Source organism: Chamaea fasciata, unplaced genomic scaffold, assembly GCF_029207755.1.
Source record: "Chamaea fasciata isolate MVZ Bird 193981 ecotype frontalis unplaced genomic scaffold, bChaFas1.0.hap1 SCAF_3, whole genome shotgun sequence".
Taxonomy (NCBI): Eukaryota; Metazoa; Chordata; class Aves; order Passeriformes; family Sylviidae; genus Chamaea; species Chamaea fasciata.
The window spans coordinates 50,527,334-50,547,529 of NW_027094088.1; the positions used below are offsets into that span (position 1 = coordinate 50,527,334).

Genomic DNA, 20,196 nt, shown 5'->3' on the forward strand with positions numbered 1-20,196 from the left:
ATGTCCTGCTGTCCTAGGTTCTTAACATTATGTCCCACCAATTATATTCCGTATGGAACTGAAATCAGTGAAACAATGCATAACCCCAACAGCATTTCTCAATATGTGCTTTTTAAACCTTGTGGTACTAGTACAACCAGAGAGCATCAGAGAAAAAGCTCATTTGGGGATTTTTGTTTGCTGGGTGGTAATGTAAACTGAGTTCTCATCACTCTCCCTAACTGTCTTATATATTCTTAATTATCTTTTGTCATCATCATCAGATATTTAAAACTGTTTCTGAATCATGTTAAATTAAAATGGGATAAAAAATTGTGCCATTTTAGCATATAAAAAGTTCTGCATCTCTATACCACCATTTCAAACATTTCAGTGGAAGTTGAAGTCAGTTGTTGTCCCCAGTGACTATTGAGAAGTACACAAAATTTCTCTGGTTACATCTGATTTCTAATGGTAAGAAGCCCGTAACAAAACACAGTGTTGCACTAATTAACCTGCTTGATACTTAAATTTGGTGTCTTGGTAGAGAAAACAAAACAGAAAAAGCCTGAGCTTAAACAAGCTTTTGACTGTGTTGCTGGACATGGCTGAAGTGAGTTGGCCAGATTATGCTGAAGCAAAGAGGAGGCAGCAGCAGTGGCCAGAGGCCAACAGATCTGTTCTGTGAAAGCTTGCAAAGCTTCAAAACTTGTTTCCATTCCAATGGGACATGAAAACGAAACTGTTCAGGGATTCTGCGAAAAAATAAATAGATCCAAATGGTTGTAGGTTAGATCAAGATTAGTTTTCCTTTGACAAGAGCTCTTTAATGAAACTTTTTGTATGGAAATACATGTGAAATCCATAAATGCAGGGTTTTTCCATAGGAAAGGAGATTTTGATAAAAATAAATATCCAGTTGGCCACCTCTGAAGAGAAATACCACTGGCAATCTGCAGCTGTTCTGTGGGCAACCGGATGTGAGTTTGGGGGTGGAGGGTGTCAATCTAGCATTGATTTTTATCATGTGTGTAGGATCAGTCAAAAAGTATTTTGGTTTTAAAGCTGCCTTAGGTTTGTTAGGAAGGAATGGGTTTCTCTGATTTGGGGTTTGTTTTTTTTTTTTTTTGGTGCAAAATTCATGGTCTTTTTATAGATATCAGACTGTAATCCTTTTCCATCTCCCTGTATACAAACCAGTGTTTGTTTAGAAACTGAAGAAGCTAATTTTATTTAATTTTTTTTATGCCGCAGTGAAACAGAAAGTGGAGCAGAAACTGGAGCAGATGGGGAAAGTGCAGGGAGTCTGCCTGCACACTGCTCATGTTTTGTGTATGGATGCAGTCCTTAATGTGGGTCTGGAGATGGGAAGCCATAATCAGGACTGTTGGCCTCATGTATTCAGGTACTCACCAGCTTTCCCAAAAGAGCTAGAATTCATGCCATGTTGCCTGAAAGTAGGGGACTGAGAAAAAGGGCTTTGAAGATTCTGTGAATGTTCTGTATAAACAATGTCAGAGTGAATTAACTGCCAGTATCTCTACAACAAAAGATGGTACTGTTTTCCACCACTACTCAGGGACAAAATCAATGCTTAGAAGCTTGAAAGTTACCAGAAGACTCTGGCAGACCCAGGAACCTAAATGGGCTTTTCAGGCACCTCCACCAAGCTGTTTGCTGTCTAGGCACATGGGAGGCCAAAGGATGTAAGAAGAAATGTTATCTATGTGTAGTCTGAGAGTTAGAAATCATCTGTTCATGGTTTGAAGAAAATGTCCTGTGGTTAGTGCAGGGAGGGGTTGTTTTGGGGTGTTTATTAATTTTTCACTTCTGCTGTGTATTCTCAGGGTGTGTGAGTACATCAGCACACTGGAGCACAGCCACTTCAGTGATGGTGCTGCCCAGCCCTCCCTTACCATCACCCAGCCACAGCAAGCACCCACAGGGCTGCACCCAGACCCTGAGCCTGGGGAGGCTCCCCAGGCACTGACCCCCGAGCAGGAGACCACCCTCAGCAGCCATCCTGTCATTCAGCCAGTTTCTATCCAGGATCTCATCAAGGACAGCAGTAAGGGCAGAGCTTTTGACTTCCGTGGAGGCAGTCTGCTGAGTGGTACCAGTGCTGCCAAGGCTGTTCTCACGCTCTCCACTCAGGCTGACAGGTAAAAGCACTGCTGTCAGGAACCAGAACTCTTGTTCCCAAAGCAATACCAAAATGGCCCTTTTTGTGCTGCAGTGGGTCTAATCTTTGTTCTCCGCAGCCACTTGCTTCAGTTGAGTTTCGCAAGGGAGCTGCATGTTTGTCACCACCAGCAGTTTCTAAAAGACCTGGGGTTTTTTCATCTCTGCAGTATCTGAAGGTACTGAGCTGAGTATGTCTATGCCCAGCAGTGAATATGCCAAGTAAATCAAATGCATTCTGAGAGTGGTGGATTTATTTCTTGCATGTAAATTGGTATGTTGTATTCAGTTAAGCAAAGTTAAGGGGTGTCTTGTTCTGACAGGAAGGGGCTGATTGACAAGACCAGTGTCAGTCAGAAAGCAGCTGCTTCTGTTAGGGCTGTATGGACAGTTCATCAGGCTTTCCCAGTGTGTCCAGAGGAGAAAGGGAACCAAGTATGGTCACAGAATGGCTGTCTTAAATGTCCTTTCATCATAGTCTGCCAACTGATATTATTTCTGCTATTTTGTAAGCAGCCCAGGCCACAGTTGAAAAATTCCTGGGTTTGTATCCTTGCAGTTACCTTTTTGATCCAACTGACATTTTTCATCTTGATCTCTGCCCATAAGAAGGTGTTATGTGTAAATTCAGAGCTATAAACTGCTTGTAGAAATTTGACTCTGGGCATAAAAATACCTTTTATTTAGGAAGCTTACAATACAGCTTGATTCTGAGGATTAGAGAATAGCAGTACTGTAATTTTAATGATGCTGGTTTCATTTCTACCATTTTACTTAAAGTGCAAATGTTTATTAGGACTTAATCCCTTGTTTCTTAGGACTATAGAAAATTTTCATGAAAAGCCAGGACAGAAAATCATATTTTTGTCAATTTCTGGCTGCACCATGTGAAATTTCACTGTAATCTCTGTGGAGCTTCCCTCCAGTGTAACCACACTTACTTTTTTATGAGTTTTATCTAGATTTTAACTGTTATATCCTAAGAGCTCATTGCAGCTGAAAATTGCAACTCTTGCTTGTATTTGTCACTGTTTAACCAAAACATAGCCCCATGCTAGCACTGTTAAAAAATTTAACTCTACCTTAGCCAAAACTAGCAAAATATTCCAAAATAGCAATTCAGGTGCAGTAACCTTAGGTTTAAGACTTGAATTAATTTATTTTTCAAGTTAGGGTTGGTAACGTCAGATGGACCAACTGATGTAACTCTAAAGTCAGTGAAGATATGATGATCTGTGTTGTGAGGACTGGGCATGTTTCTACTGTTTTTTTTTGTTACTGGTTCATGAATGGCTTATAGCATTAAGGTAACTTGAAAAAGTGACTTTCTGTTTTGGCACTGTAGTTGAATCTTGAAAAGGTTCTGGTTGGTCCCATAGCAACCCACTTTCCACCCTCCAATTAACAAAGCTTCTGGATCAGTCTTGCTGCAGCACTGTATAAATGAAAAAGCCCTCAATAACCCAATGTGTCATGAAAGGCAACGTATAGAAGCCACAAACATAAATGTGTATGCAAGAGGAAAACACCTAAGTCTGCATCTCATGAATTATTTAGTTAGATTCTGTTCTTTACCTACAGGCTTTTTGAAGATGCTGCTGACAAGTTAAACTTGATGGCATTGGCAGGCTTCCTTTACCAGCTCAAGAAGGCTTCTCAGGCCCAGCTTTTCCATTCAGTCACAGATACAGTTGATTACTCGCTAGCCATGCCAGGTAAATCACCTGAAGATTGTGTACAGAGTGTTTTATATACAATTGTACTGCTTACAGGACTTACTTTGTATTCCTACAAAATTTTTCCAATTGAAATTTCAAGGTATAAATAAAACACAGTATGTAGTCTAATAAGATCTTTCTTATTAGAGTTGTGGGAACAATTTTTTGTCTTTAGAAAAGGTTGACTACTTTTTTTGAGCAGGGACCACATCCACACCTGCTTTGAAACACATCACAGGACATTCATTTGTTTCATGGTTTTTGGGGTTGTTAATTGCCTGCCAATATATAATCACAACTCTGTTTTTGAACCCAGGCCAGTATGGAAACTTGGGTCAATCTAGACTTAAGACACTGGATTTAGGTTTGACATTTGACAATAGGATAACCTCAGAAGTATTCAGGAAATGGGTGATAGAGAACAAAGTACACAAAGAAAGAATGTTAAACAAAGCAGTGGGATTTGTCCTGCTTGATTTTCCCCAACAGAGTAGGACATGTACCTCACACTACAAAACCTATAAATTGTTGTTTCCATCTCTGTCTCAAACAGAGCAGAACTGGTCACAAAGGAAGATAGTTTCACTTAAATCTATACTGTGTCTGTAGAAGCTACATTAGTCATACAGGTTTTGTTCTGTCCTGTGGCAGACACAGCTTTTATCTGTGTCTCCAATTTAATTGGTTTCCTCTCTCCCTGAAATGCTGCTTGTCATTTTCTCAGTATGACACTTCAAGTTTTTGATTTTTTGGTCTTGCTTGTCTCCAGACCTCAGCATTCATAACTCTGTTGTAATAAACAGATTTCCTCTTTTCATGTTATGTATTTGTCAATCAACAGTAGTTTTAATACTGAAATTAAAATTTAGATAGAGGAATTAATTGATATTTTTTATTTAAAAAGTGATATGTCCCCTGATTACATCTTTTGTTAGAGATAAAAGCACCAGCGTATTTGAAATGAGTGGATGAAGTGTCTTTCCAAATGTTGTAAGAGCAATGGAAGATTAATCCCTTTCAACTGGAAATAACACGTATTAGTGACTAGGGAACAGAAAAGCATTTTCTCACATTCTGTTGTTTGTATCCTTTGCTTAATAGGAAATATGAAATTAAATACGCAAGCTAAAAAATTTGCAGTTTATAATCTTTCCTGTAGATGTCACCAAAACCTTTCATAACTGCCATTTTGGGTCTTAATATCAATTACTTAACTCCTTGCTTAACGTTACTGCACTACTTTCCCGAGCCTTTCTCTTTTATATGTTTGCAAAAAAAGTGATCACTTAAAGTATGTTTAGTAAACTTTAAACTTGGGTCTGTCTCCTGTGCTTTTACCTTTTTACCACATTTATCAATGTGTTTTGCATTGGTTTTGGGTTTGTTTTTTTTGCTTTTTCTTGTCCCCACTAAACTTACCAGTAATCAATCACATAGTCAACCACTTAATAATTTCTAATTCCAGTTCAGACATTTAGGAGTGGAGGAGCAGCTGATGCTTAGCTTCCATTTATTCATATACTTTCTTGTAGGTGAAGTAAAATCTACACAGGACAGGAGAAGTGCACTTCACTTATTCCGTCTTGGTGATGCCATGCTCAGAATTGTAAGGAGTAAGTCCCGTCCACTGCTCCACCTCATGCGCTGCTGGAGCCTGGTGGCGCCTCACCTTGTAGAGGTAGGAATGGGGGACAAAAATGGGAATGTGTGCACAAAGCAACGAAGCTGAAAAAGATGGAGAAGGCTTGATAGCTCTTAAAATGTATAACAACCTTCAATATTGTCAAATCTGCTCTGTGCTGTATACACGGTGTCATATGTTGCGGTACTGCCACCAAGGAGTGTGCTTGTAAGTGACTGAAAGGGGCAGGGACAGGGTGTTTGACTTCTGCAATATGGTGCAAATTGTGTCTGGTGAAAAGACTGAAACTACCCCAATGAGCTCTAAGTGACTCCTCCATCTGCCTGTATTCCCAGTCAAGGTCTGCATCCTTGCCATTCTTCCCATAAAAGGATGCAGGTTTTCTTTTCCCACATAAAGCCAGCTCAGCTGCTACCTTTTGAAGGGAAAAATGGTCACACAGTCCAAACAAAAGACAACATTTCTCACAAGTTCTGTTCTGTGGGTTTTAGTATTTAATTTATTTATTTTTAGCTCTATGTGTTTTTAATTGTCAGCAAACTTTCATACATCTGTGGACCTCCAGGCAACTCATAGTCTCAGTCATCTGTTTCCATGGCAGTAGTCTCCTGTTTCCATAACAGTGGTGTCCCTGGTCATATCAGTGGTGAAGCTGTTTTGAAGGTTCAAGAACATGTAGTGCTTACCTCCCTTGAAAGTGTCTGAGTAAAAGCAAATTTTTTGCTTGGACACAGTCTAATACTTCTCCTTTCCCTGTAGGCTGCCTGTCACAAGGAGAGACACGTGTCTCAGAAGGCTGTCTCCTTCATCCATGACATCCTCACCGAAGTGCTGACGGACTGGAATGAGCCTTCTCACTTTCACTTCAATGAGGCACTTTTCCGCCCCTTTGAGCGCATCATGCAGCTGGAGCTGTGTGATGAGGACGTGCAAGATCAGGCAAGTCAGCTCTGATCAATGTGTCCATGTGTGGTCTCCATGCCCATGAGAATGGTTTCCAGTGTGCACTTGGTCCTCCTGAGAGTTCTCCCAAATTCCCTTTGAATGTTGCCCTTTTGTCACCTTTGAAGAATTGGGAGTGCTCTGCCTACCTAATCCAGTGTTGTGGAAGAGCACAGAGACAGTAGACCTGTTTTTAAAGCAATTAAATAAAGATTTTTCTACTAAAAATTTTTAAAGAATAAACTAATCTAGACTGTCATAGTGAGGTCTAGGAATGTGTTTAAAAACATTCTCATTCCCTCTGAAGATCCATCTGTATATCAATTCTGGTTTTTGGTTCTTTTTCTTTTAACTCCCCCTGCTCTGGCTGCAGGTAATCACCTCTATAGGAGAGCTGGTGGAAATGTGTTCTACCCAGATCCAGTCGGGATGGAGACCCCTGTTCAGTGCCCTGGAAACAGTGCACAGTAGCAGCAAGTCAGAGGTTAAAGAGTACCTTGTAGGAGAATACTCTATGGGTAAGAACTTACTGCGCTGTTTCAAATGTGCTTTTGGTTCCCTTGGGGACACAGTAACTAACTCAATATATTTAAAAGCCCAAACTGAACAGTGGCACTACAACACTCCAGAACTGTACCGAATTATCTGACTTATTAGTTGGGGTGGGAAGGAAAGCAGACGTATTGTTCTGACCTTTTATCCTCTACATTCTAACAAATTATTAGAATGAGAAAGAAATGCTTCAAACCTCCTTAAGTAATTCTGAGCAAGACAGTAGTGCAAGGGTACTGAGCTTGGCTGAGCATTTGTCACTATCCTGCTGGAGAAAGGATCGTATCCAAGCAACATGTCTCTTGTGGACTGTCTTCCCTATTGTATGAAACCTATTGCTGTTAGACATCAGGGTAGCTTAATGTGATAATCTAGGCAAGTGCTTGTCCAGGCACTTGTTCACAAGGCTTTCAGATTCCTAGTGCTATTACAGACCACATTTCTGTAAGAATGTGCATCCCTCTCAGAGATGTTTGCTTGTATGGAAATTTGTTAGTATGGGAAAACCCATTTTTTCTGTTCTTTTGCCCCATTTAGAGAGTATGTTTAAATGGGACAAGCCACGTGTAAGGGATGTGGTTTTCTTCCTAAACTTCATTACTGAGATGTTATGGTTGATGGGTGAATGCTGATGTATACAGCTTTTGAAGACTGAAGATCTACTCTGGATAAACAAGGCTATTTTGTTACTTTATAGTCTGAATAGTTTTGTGCATGATTGATGTCATCTTGGCAGTTTTCAAAAACTAAACCAGAAACTAAACAGAAACCTCCACCAAACAGAAGTACTAGCTCCTGAGTTCAAGAGCTCAAACCTGCTCTTACTATTTGAGCAGGCATAAACTAGTATTTGTCATAGGCTGGGCAAAGGAAGGAATCGCTATCACTTCCTATGAAATTCTACATGAGTTGCCCCAGGAGCAAGAGAAGGTTTTACTTTTAAGATCATTTCTGTCTCTGCCCAGAATAGAAAACATTCTACAGATTCAGTTAAATAGTGGAAAAATGGTTGGAAAATTATTTTTAAGGGGGTGTGAGGAAGAGTTCTCCTCTTGCTATCTCCACAGGGAAACGCCAGGCTCCAGTGTTTGATGTCTTTGAAGCATTTCTAAACACAGACAACATCCAGGTCTTTGCCAACGCTGCCACCAGTTATATTATGTGCCTTATGAAGTTTGTCAAAGGACTGGGTAAATATTTTCCTATTAAGTCATGATATGTCAAGCTTGATCCCACAGAAAAGGATAATTTCATTATGCAATACATAGCATGGTAGGAAAGAGAGGGGCAGTAAAGATGTTGAGTCCAGAATGCTTTAAAAAATAAAATAAAATCAAGACCAAGGGATTATTTCTGTAACATTTTTAATACTATCAGTTCTTCAATTTTTTTATAGCAGTGAAGATGCATCTCACTATTAAGTGTCTGCTTATTAATTTGATCTTCGTTTACACCAGGACTTGCTTATATTCATGTAAATAATAAAAAAACCTCCAAACCTAGAATACTGCAGAAATGGCCTGGCATTGTGCAGATACAGCATGGAATGTTTGGAAGAGAGCAGGGCATGTTTTACACTGCGGGCAGCAGAGACCAGGCATAGCATGTCAGGGTGACCCTGCAGAATAATTGTCATGCTTCACCAGCCTTAAGAACAAAGGCAAATGGTGCTGGGTCGTTCTGCCCCCATGCTGGTGATTCATGACTTGCCTTGATCATTAGAATTTGACACTTTTCATTGAACTGTGACAATGTTGGGGATTTTTGGGGATGTAAATTGTAGAATTTTTAAGTAGTGATAAAATGGGGCTTTTTGTTTCTATATGAATATTCATTCACAGAGGTTTCTAGGTCTGTAAGCAGCTCCTTTTGATTTAAATGAAGCACCTAGCTGCAGCAGATCTATTCTTTAATGTTACTCGTCTCATTGAGCTATTTCACCATTGATTTCAATGGGGGAAGAATTCACCTTGTGATGTAATTGTAATTGTAGTTATTACTACAAAAGAGAAATAAACTTACATGTCCAGTACCTATAGAGGGAACTCATGTTTCTTCTGGAGAGCTTAAAAACCTGTCTTGTATTTCTTTACATTTCTTGCTTTCATGAGATAACTTGACCCCATTGTGGTCACATATCAAAACGCAAGGTCTTTTTTTGTATTAAAGGTAATAGGACTATGGGAAACATCAACAAATACAATGCCATACTCTGTGCATTTTATTGTAAAACTAAGGGATTCAAACTTCACTGGCTGACTTCACTGATCTCAATAGCAGACAGAACTTTAAAATAGTTAAGAGCATAGAAAAAACAAATAAATATAGTGAAAGGAGAACAAAGTAGGATCTAATAAAAGAATTATATATTTATCTTGTGCTTTTTATGAGAGGAATAACTTTTTAAGGCAAGAAAATGTTAATAGGCATTTAGTCACTCTTCAGATTTGGCACTGAATGGGAAGTATTTGGCTAAACTGGAAAAATGGTTTTGAGCCAAGTATTCTAAGGTGGACAGAACATTAGCTGAGAGGAGACTGGCAGATGGGGCAAATGATGGAGTGAATAGAGTTATCCAGACAGGAGCTCTGCAGCAGGATGCCTTAGCCATGCTTATTGAATTTCCTTAGTGAAGCTGGCTGGAAGGGAGCAGTCTGATGATGGAAGTTGGGAATACCAGCAATAGAGAGGCACTAGAGCCTGAGAATATGTGTCACACAGTTGAAACTGTGAACCTTGATACCTGCGTTAGACGGCAGAAGGAAGTGTAGTATACAATATATAAAATGATCTATCTAAGCAGTAAATAAACTAATAGGAAGAACTTGTGGTAGAAGAATTTTCTGGGGCAGTGGGGTGTAAATGAATAGAAAAAAATAATATAGTAATTGAGCAAAGGATGAATATGAGCAAGTAATTCCTACACCCATGGAAGAAAGTGGAATGGAGTCAATATGACAGATAATATAATGGAATTTTATTAGAACTCCCAAAGACTCTACTAAAGAGATATTAAACAGGCATATGTTTATTAAAGCATTTATTAATATAAAAATTTGTGTACAAACTATAATCAGTGCTACTGCATTGTTTGTGTGGGGGCCACCTGGTTGTCATCTAAGAAGATCAAACAAAAGATATTTTCTGGATTTTGTTCCAGCATTAGGGTGTAACTGAATGAGAAAAAAAAACAAATGCTCTATTTATTTCTTTTCTTCTGTCCTTCCCAATGCTGCCTTTCCTGTCCCCAGGGGAAGTAGAGTGTAAGGAGATGGGTGACTGTGTGCCAGGATCAGGATCTGCTTCTACAGACTTGTGCCTTCCCGCGCTTGATTACCTCAGGAGATGTTCTCAGGTATGATGAACAATCTTACACAGGTACTAACCTGGCTTGGGAAACACTTCAAACCTGCAGGCTTTGCATCAGTCATTGGATGATTTGCATGAACCCAACAGAGTCTGTGGTGACCCTGATGGTCATACCCTCACTGCCAAATGGACAGTGGTAGTCTGAGGGAATATCGTACCTTCCAGGCCAGTTAGCAGTGGGAAAACCGAGGAGATAAAAAACACTCTGACCCAGGGAGCATGTGAGAAAATGTGAATGTTCTAAACCTCGAAGTAACGTAATTCAAAGCTAAATTCATTCTTATTTAAACAGTTACCATAAACAGTGTTGGGAATGAAAGACAAAAAAACCCCCAAAACAAGAAGTTGAGAATTCTTATATTTTGAGAATAGCAGCTTACACCCTCTGAAATGCAGAAGCAGCTTATTTGCACCATGTAAACATATCTGAGGCTCAGGACAAATCTCTAATAATTAGAATGCTGGCATGTTTCCTGTAATCTCCTTGCACACAGCATATATTATTATCCAGGGTTATCTGGACAATTTTTGTCTGATTTTATAATCTTGTTTGTATTTCTCTAACACCTGCAGGTCTTTTTGTTGGACCCAGGCCATGTTTTTCTGGGTACAATACAAAAGCACAACAAAAGATACTATCATTGCTGAAAGTACTTAATATCTAAATTCTGAGATAATGGGTGGATTCAGCAGACTGAGAAAAGAAGGGAAGAATAACACAGCTCAGGATAATAAACAGCAGACATACAAAACTCAACTTGCTATCTTGTTCATCTAAAACATTAGTCAAATTATCTGTATAGCTAATGTATGTTCTATCTATACACTATTTGTACCACATTGTTATTCCTCATCCATACGAACTCCAGTTCACAGTGAAAGGGAAATATTTTCTCCTCTTTCAAAGAAGCAGCCATTTATATCTTGTTATACCTTTTAGCTTGCTACTAAAAGAACAGGAATGACTAAAAAAAAAATCCTGTCTGTATATTGCAACTACATTATTTACTTAGAAATAATTAATGAATAAATGCTGGTAGTATCCCTGCAATAGTACGGCTAAAGGAGCTTCATAGGTCAGAGATAAAATCAGTGAGTTGTAGTGTTTGCTCTTCACCCACAACTTTTTACTTGTTAGTGAATGGAAGACTTCTGGCCTCTAATTGTGTTTGCATACCTTTTATTTTATTTCACGTACCTGTGTTGTGTGTGATCACTTTTGCATGGATATTTATCTTTTCTTTTTTTCTCTCTCCTCTTCTCCACCCTCCCAAGTTGTTAGCCAAAATCTATAAAATGCCCTTGAAACCCATCTTCCTCAGTGGCCGCCTGGGTAACTTGCCTCGGAGAGCACAGGAACAGTCAGCCAGCAGTGAGGATGGGATTGAGTGCATCCTCTCTGACTTTGATGATGACACTGGTAAGTGCACTGAAAGTACTAAATGCAGAACTAATCAATTGCTGCTCCTACATGTGGCTGCAAATTTTGCCAACTGCTGAAAGCAAAAAGGAGGGAAAACTTCATAGTTTATTGTTTCCTTGTTGTGTACACACACCCACCTTGGAAGTTCAGGTCCTGTCACCTTCTTTGTGTAAAAGATAGAGTTCATATATAAGAAAAATACAACCCCTCTTTTAGGGAGAGATAACAGTATTTTGATTAACAGTTATTTTGATTATTCTGATATTCATAATACAACCATTGTGTATTTCTGAGAGCTAACACAAAAATACTTTCTAGACCACAGCTAAAGTAAAGGAGTGAAAACCTTTTGAAGTTGGTATTGGCAGGCCTACCTTTAACAGGAAAAAATACCAGTATTGAGTTACAGTCTAGAAAGTTAAAGAATCATTGTTTAAATGTTTCCAAACTTAGGTCCTGTGGTCTGTTGAAATAAACAGTGAATTTCTGAAGTCCATAAAAAGCACGCTGACCTCCAGAAAAACAAGCAGCATTTGTCTCCTGATTCTTTGTGCGGTTTATATGGGTTGTGGATTAATCAGGTGTTGGATGAACTAGGGTGTTCAGAGCCAAGTAGTAGAGGAATGTAGCCTTATGGCTTCTGGGCTCAGGAGACCTTCACAGCAGTACTTTTGAATATGTGAACTACTGAGCTGTTCCAACCAGGCTGCCTCTGTGAAGTCAGCTGCAACCTGGCAAAAAGTAGGCTGACTCCAGTGCATTTCATTCATGTGCCTCACCAGACTGGCCCTTGGTGCCTCCTTTTATCTAGACTCTTCCACCATATGGATTTTCCTGTTCCTGCTACCCTGGATAAAGGAGAGAAAAGCTGCTCTCTGAAACCAGAAAGTCACAAGTCCTAGTTTTTCACAAAACAACCTTTTACTTCTTTCTGTGGTTTGGTTTTTCTCTCTCAGAGGATTTTAGGATATTCACCAGGGATGTAGGAGACCCAAGTCACTGAAGCCTCTGCTTTCAGTCAGACTTGGAACTTGACCTACAGTCTCCCCAGCTCAGTTGCCTACTTTTCTGAAGTGACTCTGCCTGTCAATCTCTTGCTGTAAACAGAAATATCACCCTGCAGCAAATAAGCTTTCTTTTGGTTCTTGTCAGAGCTAAGCCCTGAGACTGTCACCCAATTTGTTATTTACATGGCAGTGGTATTAGAACATTGCTAGGCAAACTGACTGTACAAAGACATGAAGGCACAATCTTTTGGAGGATACCTGTTTGCCAGTGTAGACGAGAGCTCAGCTGTGTGCTTTCTGCTGTTCTGGCAGTTGTCCAGCTCTGTGACCTCTTCAATATCTAAAGGTGACCCATGAGGCAGCCTGATTATACCTCAGGAGACATTTTTCCTGTTCAGTTCTGAGTACCAAGTAGATCCAGTTAAATTATGGCTAGTCTCCTCAGGAGCCTTACTTTAAAGCATAACGTAAAGGAGTACAATCTATTCTGGGCAGCATTTGCGATGGTAATGTGATGAGGTTTTATTTATATATATATTTTTGTGGGGTGTTTTACACAACATTAAGGAGACTAAGCTAGTAGGAATAGTGAAGTATGACCAGAACAAGGTTTGCATTTATGAGGAAGGATGGGAAAAAGCACAAACTTGATAAAAAGGGGGGGAAAAGGAAACAATCATTTCAAAAATGGCTGTTGCCCATAGCCATTACACAGCAACAGTGAACATGCAAGAACCGTGATCTTTAAGCTACTTAATGTATTCATTTCCTTCATTTCGGAGGGCAAGTTTCACCTGTGTCAGGCAGTATCTTACTCATGGTTTTTAATCTTTCTTTCTTTACTTGTAGGCCTTATCAATGTCTGGATTATTCTGCTGGAAGAATTAACAACTGCCATATCCAACTGTCCCCGTCAGCACCAGCCTCCTACTTTGGATCTGCTCTTTGAGTTGCTGAGGGATGTTGCCAAGACACCTGGTAATGAAAGGGCTTGATAAAATGTCAGCTAGTGAAGTCCTAGCCAAACCTTTTAAACTCCTAAGCCATTTCTGTAAAGCATGTTACTTGTGTTAAAGCTGCACAGAAACATTGTCTACTAGAACTGGATTTTCTCGGAGCTGATGAGTTGTTCTAGTTAGTCCATCATTCTGTTGACAAAAGGCATCTTATAAGAGTATATTGAACATTGCACCATAAAGAGGTGTGGTGCTCTATCAAGGTCCTAGCCACAGAAAATGTTTGTTTCATGTCTAGGAAATGGAAAGAGAAAATTACATAATTCTGCAGATCTGCTGGGAAAGACTGCAGGTAAACAGTTGGCTAAATGTACCTCATAACTACATCCAAAATATTTTGCCACTCTCATCCCACAAAAAATTTGCAGAACCTCTTTCCCTCAGCATTACCTCAGGCTTCAGCTTTGAACAAGTTAGCAAATTTAATGAGCATGTAGGCTTTGTAAGCATGTGTATACAACCATTATTGTGTTTATTTTAAGGACCAGGATTTGGCATTTATGCAGTTGTACATCTTCTTCTTCCCACGATGTCTCTTTGGCTCCATCGCAGCCATGGTGACCATTCTTACTGGGATGTGGCATCTTCTAATTTCAAGCATGCCATTGGCCTTTCCAGTGAACTTGTAGTGGAGCACATTCAGAATTTCATACACTCAGGTATGTCACTGTAGTGTCACATCTACTGTCATCGGTGGCATGTTACTGAATAGCTACTTAGGGAGGTGGTTTCATTGCTTTTTGGTTGCTCAAGCATAAAATAGAAGGAAAATTAAAAATTTCTGATTGGGATTTTTTTTTCTTTATAGGGTTTAGAATTATGGGGAAAAAATTGTAAGACACTTATGGAAGTTATTTAGACCAGACTCCTTCGCAGATCAGGGCTGTCTTCAAAAATAAAAAATCATTGCCTTTAGTGTACTTCCCAAAACAAGATATGAAGACTTTGATCACAAGGAAATACAGTATCAGAAACAGGATTTAACATAATTTCTCCTGTACCACTTCAGTCCAGACATTTTATATTGTTAACTTAAAAAAACATTGTTCTTATTTCAGCTTGATGCGATGCAGGTTTCAATAGCTGCATAAAAAGCATTTGGGTTTGGTAATTCTCTGAATAGCAGTAAGTGTAGCAAAACTGTTTGTCTCTAATAATAATGAAAAGTCAATGATGTTAAAACCAGTCTGTGTTTTTCCCTTATAGATATTGGTTATGAAAATATGATCAATACTATGTTGAAAGATCTTTTCAAGTTGCTGGTAGCCTGTGTAGCAGAACCAACAGAAATTATTTCCAGAGTTGGCTGCTCCTGTATAAGGTAACCCAATCTGTTCACACTTAGCATTTTATTCAAAAAAGACGTCTATGCCTTTGGAGAACTTGTGGACTGATAAGTTGGTTAACATCTCAAAAGAAGTCTACAATACATCTTAGCTCTTTCTAGTTGAATAATGAATTTTAGACTTATTAACCTTTTCTTGCTGTTTTCAGTGTGCTTCAGAACCTGTGATTTTAGGCATTACAATGTGTATGATTCTCAAAAAAACCACTTGCACATTACTTATATATAGTTAGTCAATAATTAATCCTTTAAAAAAGGGTCTTCTGGCATTCACAGGTCTTTAGAGGTAATTAGCACCTTTCACAGTCTTCAGGTTATTACAGTCATAATTAAAATAAGCACTGCATTTATACAGTTACATAGTGTGTGGTTCTTGTGGCAAGATGTCCACTTAAAAAAAGTATTCCACTAGATAGACCAAGTTGCTCCAAGCCCCATCCAGCTTGGCCTTGGACACTTCCAAAGATGGGAATTTTCAGCCTTCTCCCTTTACAAGTAAGGATTGTCTAGTTCCTTCTTGAACATGGTAACATTTTCATGTGTCCTTGCAGGTATGTGTTGGTAACAGCAGGGCCTGTTTTTACTGAAGAGATGTGGAGGCTTGCATGTTGTGCCTTGCAGGATGCATTCTCTGCCACTCTGGAGCCAGTAAAGGTAAAACTGCCATTTTGCTGTCAGTCAAAATGTAATCACACAGTGGATGCACTAACTTTTGACAAGCCGTTAATTTGTCAACTCTCAATTAAACATTTTGGATCAACAGTGGAGATTGAAATCAGTTTTTCTAAACATATACAGACAACACTAGCACCTTACAGTTCAGACTTATTTTAAATTGCCTTGCCAGTATGAAATCAGAAGAGTTCAATAGGTCAAAATTTTCCTTTTGATCTATTTCTTCCTCTGGATTTACAAAATCTGTGTAGAAGACAATGTTGGTTTGCTGTAGCTGCATGCTCCATGTAGATTAGTTTTCAATTCACTGTCTGTTTTGTAAACAAAAAAAAACCTGTGAAGGCTTTGCAGACCAGCATCTGTAAGAAGCTGCCTTTACATTGGATATATTAATTGCTAGATGGCAGGTGACAAGCTGGTGGAAATGGGAAAGGTCACTGGATCTTGTATTTCACACAAACAGGCTGGACATGGCTACAGTCATTTGTTTAACACACTGTGAAATTCTGATGTTGTGTCTCTCTATAGAACCTGTTGGGCTATTTCCACAGTGGTACTGAAAGCTTTAGTGGAGATGCCTGTGAAGTGAAGGTGGCAGCCCCCTCCCTCTCACCAAGTGCTGAAGCTGAGTACTGGAGAATCAGAGCCATGGCACAACAGGTACTGACAGATGTTTCAGGGGAACTCAGAAAACCTTTTAAACTTGGAGCTTTTCTTTACAAAGGTGTATTTTTTCCACCATCTTCCTCACAAACCCTACAGGCAAAGACTTTCTTATCAACATGAATTGTCTAAAAGTAGTATTCAGAAAAATTAACAAAAACTAGGTAAAAACAAACAAACAAAAAACCGACCAAAAAAACCCTGTCACCCTGTCAATAGGAATTTGGAATGCCTAGGGTGGGAAAAATGCATGGGTAAGCTGTCTAAAGAGGACTGACAATGGACCTACTGTGTAATGTAATTTTAAGAATTGCCAGGTTAACATATATCAGATGTGATGTGTGGTTAGGATACATCAGAAATGTTTCTGATAGAGAAAGGGAAATAGTGGTGTCTCTGTGAATCATCATCAAGAATGTCACATAGATTTCTGAATACTCTGTTAAAGAATGATAAATTCAAAGGACAAAAATTACACTAGAACAGAGATGGTGATATGAAAATAGGAAAACAAGATTTGATTAACCTATCAAAGCATTTTTCTCTATTGATACCTAGGTATAGATTGCAAAAAAAGAAAAAGGGTTACTGGGAACTAGAGAATAATGCTGATATTTAACAAATAATTGACTAACTCCTAATCAGAATCAGCGGAGCAAACTTGGAAAAAACCTTCTTAGGGTCCTTTTGACTACAATGAAGGTTATTCATTCTATGAAAGTGGTTATATGAAACAAGTTCTTTGAAATACTGCAGACTGAACTTATTGTCCTGCAGGGTACCATAAAACTGTAAATACCATGTGGCAGTTTCGGCATGGGAAAGCAGATAGATTAAAACAGCCAGCAGATGTTTGGTGTCAATTTCTGACTTGATAAATCATACTCTGATGCTGCTTGAAAATCTGAGACACACAGACCGGGATTGGTGATCACAAATAATGTGGTAGTGGCAGACATTGTTTGAATAGAAAATGTGTTTTAAATTAAGTTTTAAAGATGCAGAACTCAAGAAAGCAGGGAATGCAACATTAATACTTTCCTTGTAGACACTATCAGTGGCACTCCCTGAGTCCTCCTCAGTGAGGATTTGCCACAACTATGAAACTACAAAACAAAGCTACAGCAGTTGAGAGTTGTTTCCCTAATTTTGGCTGGGATGGAGTTAATTTTCTTTGTAGTAATTGGTACAGTGCTGTGGTTTGAATTTAGTTGAGAATAATGTTGATAGCACACTGATGTTCTAGTTCTTGCTGAATAATGCTTACGCTAAGTCAAGGACTATTCAGTTTTCCATCCTCTACCAGTAAGGAGGTGCATGAGAAGCCTGGAGGGGAGCATGGCCAGGACAGCTGATGGAGACTGGCCAGAGGGATATCCCATACCACAGAGTGTCATGCTCAGTATGTAAATAAGGGGAGTTGTCTAGCAGGAGCTGCTCAGGAACAGGCTCAGCATCAGTCATTGGGTGATGGGCAACTGTACTGTGCAAGTTTTATTTCTCTTTCTCGCTCTCTTGTTGTTGTTGTTGTTGTTGTTGTTGTTGTTGCCTCTCTTTTTGTGGTGGTGGTTAATATTACTGTCTTTTATTTAAATTATTGAACTGTTCTTATATCAACCCATGGGGTTTATCTTTTTTCCCTGATTCCCCTCCCCATCCTGAGAGGGATGGGGTGGGGGGTGTGGTAAGTTTGTGGCTATGTGGTATTTATTTGCTGCCTGTGATTAAACGACAACACACCCCCAAAGGATTGCATATTAAGTGTCTGTTGTATCTTCATGGCTGAAAATAATCCTTCCAACAACCAACCTTTCCAGGGGCAACTGGCTAACTGTGCAAACAGGTTCTTGTCTCCACTGTACATGATACCTTCAGATAGAAGCATGCAGACAGCAGAAAGCTTGGTTTGGCATTTGGTGTTATGCCATATACAGGTTCAAAGAAAAATATGTCTGTCCTTTGCTCTGCACATTGCTGGATGTCTGGAGGTAGCCATTGCTGTTTTACCGAAGAAGCATCCTTCAGGAGAGGTCTGCCTGTGGGGATACCTCTCTGGTCACTGTAAAATAATCCAGTATGACATATATTTCACACTGCAGGGAATCCTATCCACAGCCTCTCCCCCCCACCCAACCCCAGACCCACTGCAAGTGCTAAACTGATTGTTTTATGTAACTTGTTTTTTTCTAGGTCTTCATGCTGGAGACTCAGTGCTCCCCAAAAACCCCTAGCAACAAGGAAGGGTTTGAACATGCCCAGTCGTGTGTGCTTATCATTGACCTGCCACCAGATAAGAAACCAAATGGGCATAACCAGAGAAGGTAAAATATCTTCCAAGGAAGACACTGTGTCACTAATAGCAAGATAAAAATATTGCTGGAGAGGAAGAGCTGTGAACTGAGCCTGGTTCATACCTCTCCATAGGGCTCATCAACAAAGACGAATACACTGATCAAATTAGGTTTTGTGCATTTTTAGTGATACCTAGAAAATGCAATGTCTGCTTCACTAAGGGTCTTTTAAATTCAGTATCATTTAGTTTAGAAGATATAAAAAGGAAATTGATAAACTGAGGCATTACAGAGTGAAGAGATCACATCCAAATCTGCAAAGCTGTCAATGTTGAGCTAGGGAGCGTTGTTTTTGCTTGGCACATTATTTTTGTGGATGTCTTTCTGTTACATTACCACCTCAGAAATTCATCTATTTGCACTACAGTCTGATCCTGTGAAAGAATATTTCCTGTTCCTTGCACTTGGTTGTTTAAACAACTGCTGTACCATCATTTGGGCCAAGAATCAGAATTCTGCATTCAGGGTTTGTGTTTGTATTGCAAGGTATGTAATGGCATGAAATTGTCTTTTATGAGATACCAAACATGGTTTTGTACCATTCAAATCTAAACTATTGCTTGCAACAAGGGGACAAAATGTGATGTTCCTTCTTTGGATGGACAGAAAGACAGACCATGCAAGATGTCTCTATATTCTTACACTGTTGTACAGAAGTTTTCCCCCAAGAGCAGGTGCTCTGTTGCCTCACCATCAGAGAACAGGGCCCTGCACAGAGACAAAGAAAGCTCGAGATCACAGGTTAAACCCTTCCTTTAGAGGGGAAAATACCTATTTTGTCCAACGACTAGCAAGTCATTCTTCTTGTTACTATGAATGCAAAGCAAAAGACTGGAATAGTCACCTCTCACAGCACATAAGGCCATGCAATCTAACAGGCTGTGTTTGTAAGGGTAACAAGGGTTTTGCTTGTCTTTAAACAAAAGAATAAAGCTTGCAATTAATACAAACTCTGAATGCTCTCACACTGCGCTTTTTCCAACCAGTTGCTAAAGGTGTATATGCCCATATCCAAGTGTTATCCCAGCAATGCTCATTTTTATACCAAAACACAGCTCACAAGTTGACTGTGCCACTGTTTTCATATTATTTGCTACAGCAGTGCAGTAATATGGCAATCATGCATGATAGTAAATGTGGCCTTTCCAAAGTTTTACTTTAACCTTGGCAGGGTTTCACTTCTCCCTTTTGGTTTTGTTTCCTTAATGCTGCATCGTTTCACAGGAAGCTGGGGTAAGGGAGCTTTTCTTCTTCCTAAAAAGTAATCATATAATTCAGTTTGAAACTTTGGGCAGAATAAGAAAATACTATCCTTAACCAGCTTTGGCATTGT

The 20,196-nt window shown here is 39.4% G+C and overlaps 1 protein-coding gene across 5 annotated transcripts in view; it reads left to right on the forward strand.

Annotated features, from left to right (window-relative positions):
* Positions 1 to 20,196, forward strand: part of ARFGEF3 (ARFGEF family member 3) — an 86,231-nt gene that overhangs the window by 55,841 nt on the left and 10,194 nt on the right. For all 5 annotated transcript variants that reach the window (XR_010720016.1, XM_066178959.1, XM_066178957.1 and 2 more), the window contains 15 exons: positions 1,234 to 1,384; positions 1,827 to 2,141; positions 3,742 to 3,875; positions 5,411 to 5,556; positions 6,280 to 6,459; positions 6,836 to 6,980; positions 8,082 to 8,204; positions 10,266 to 10,369; positions 11,659 to 11,803; positions 13,663 to 13,791; positions 14,312 to 14,488; positions 15,036 to 15,150; positions 15,726 to 15,828; positions 16,378 to 16,509; positions 18,703 to 18,833. Coding sequence is in view for 4 of the 5 variants with exons in the window: in XM_066178959.1 (XP_066035056.1) it covers positions 1,234 to 1,384; positions 1,827 to 2,141; positions 3,742 to 3,875; positions 5,411 to 5,556; positions 6,280 to 6,459; positions 6,836 to 6,980; positions 8,082 to 8,204; positions 10,266 to 10,369; positions 11,659 to 11,803; positions 13,663 to 13,791; positions 14,312 to 14,488; positions 15,036 to 15,150; positions 15,726 to 15,828; positions 16,378 to 16,509; positions 18,703 to 18,833 (2,230 nt within the window). In the remaining variant the exon portion in view is untranslated. The remainder of the gene's footprint in view (positions 1 to 1,233; positions 1,385 to 1,826; positions 2,142 to 3,741; positions 3,876 to 5,410; positions 5,557 to 6,279; positions 6,460 to 6,835; positions 6,981 to 8,081; positions 8,205 to 10,265; positions 10,370 to 11,658; positions 11,804 to 13,662; positions 13,792 to 14,311; positions 14,489 to 15,035; positions 15,151 to 15,725; positions 15,829 to 16,377; positions 16,510 to 18,702; positions 18,834 to 20,196) is intronic.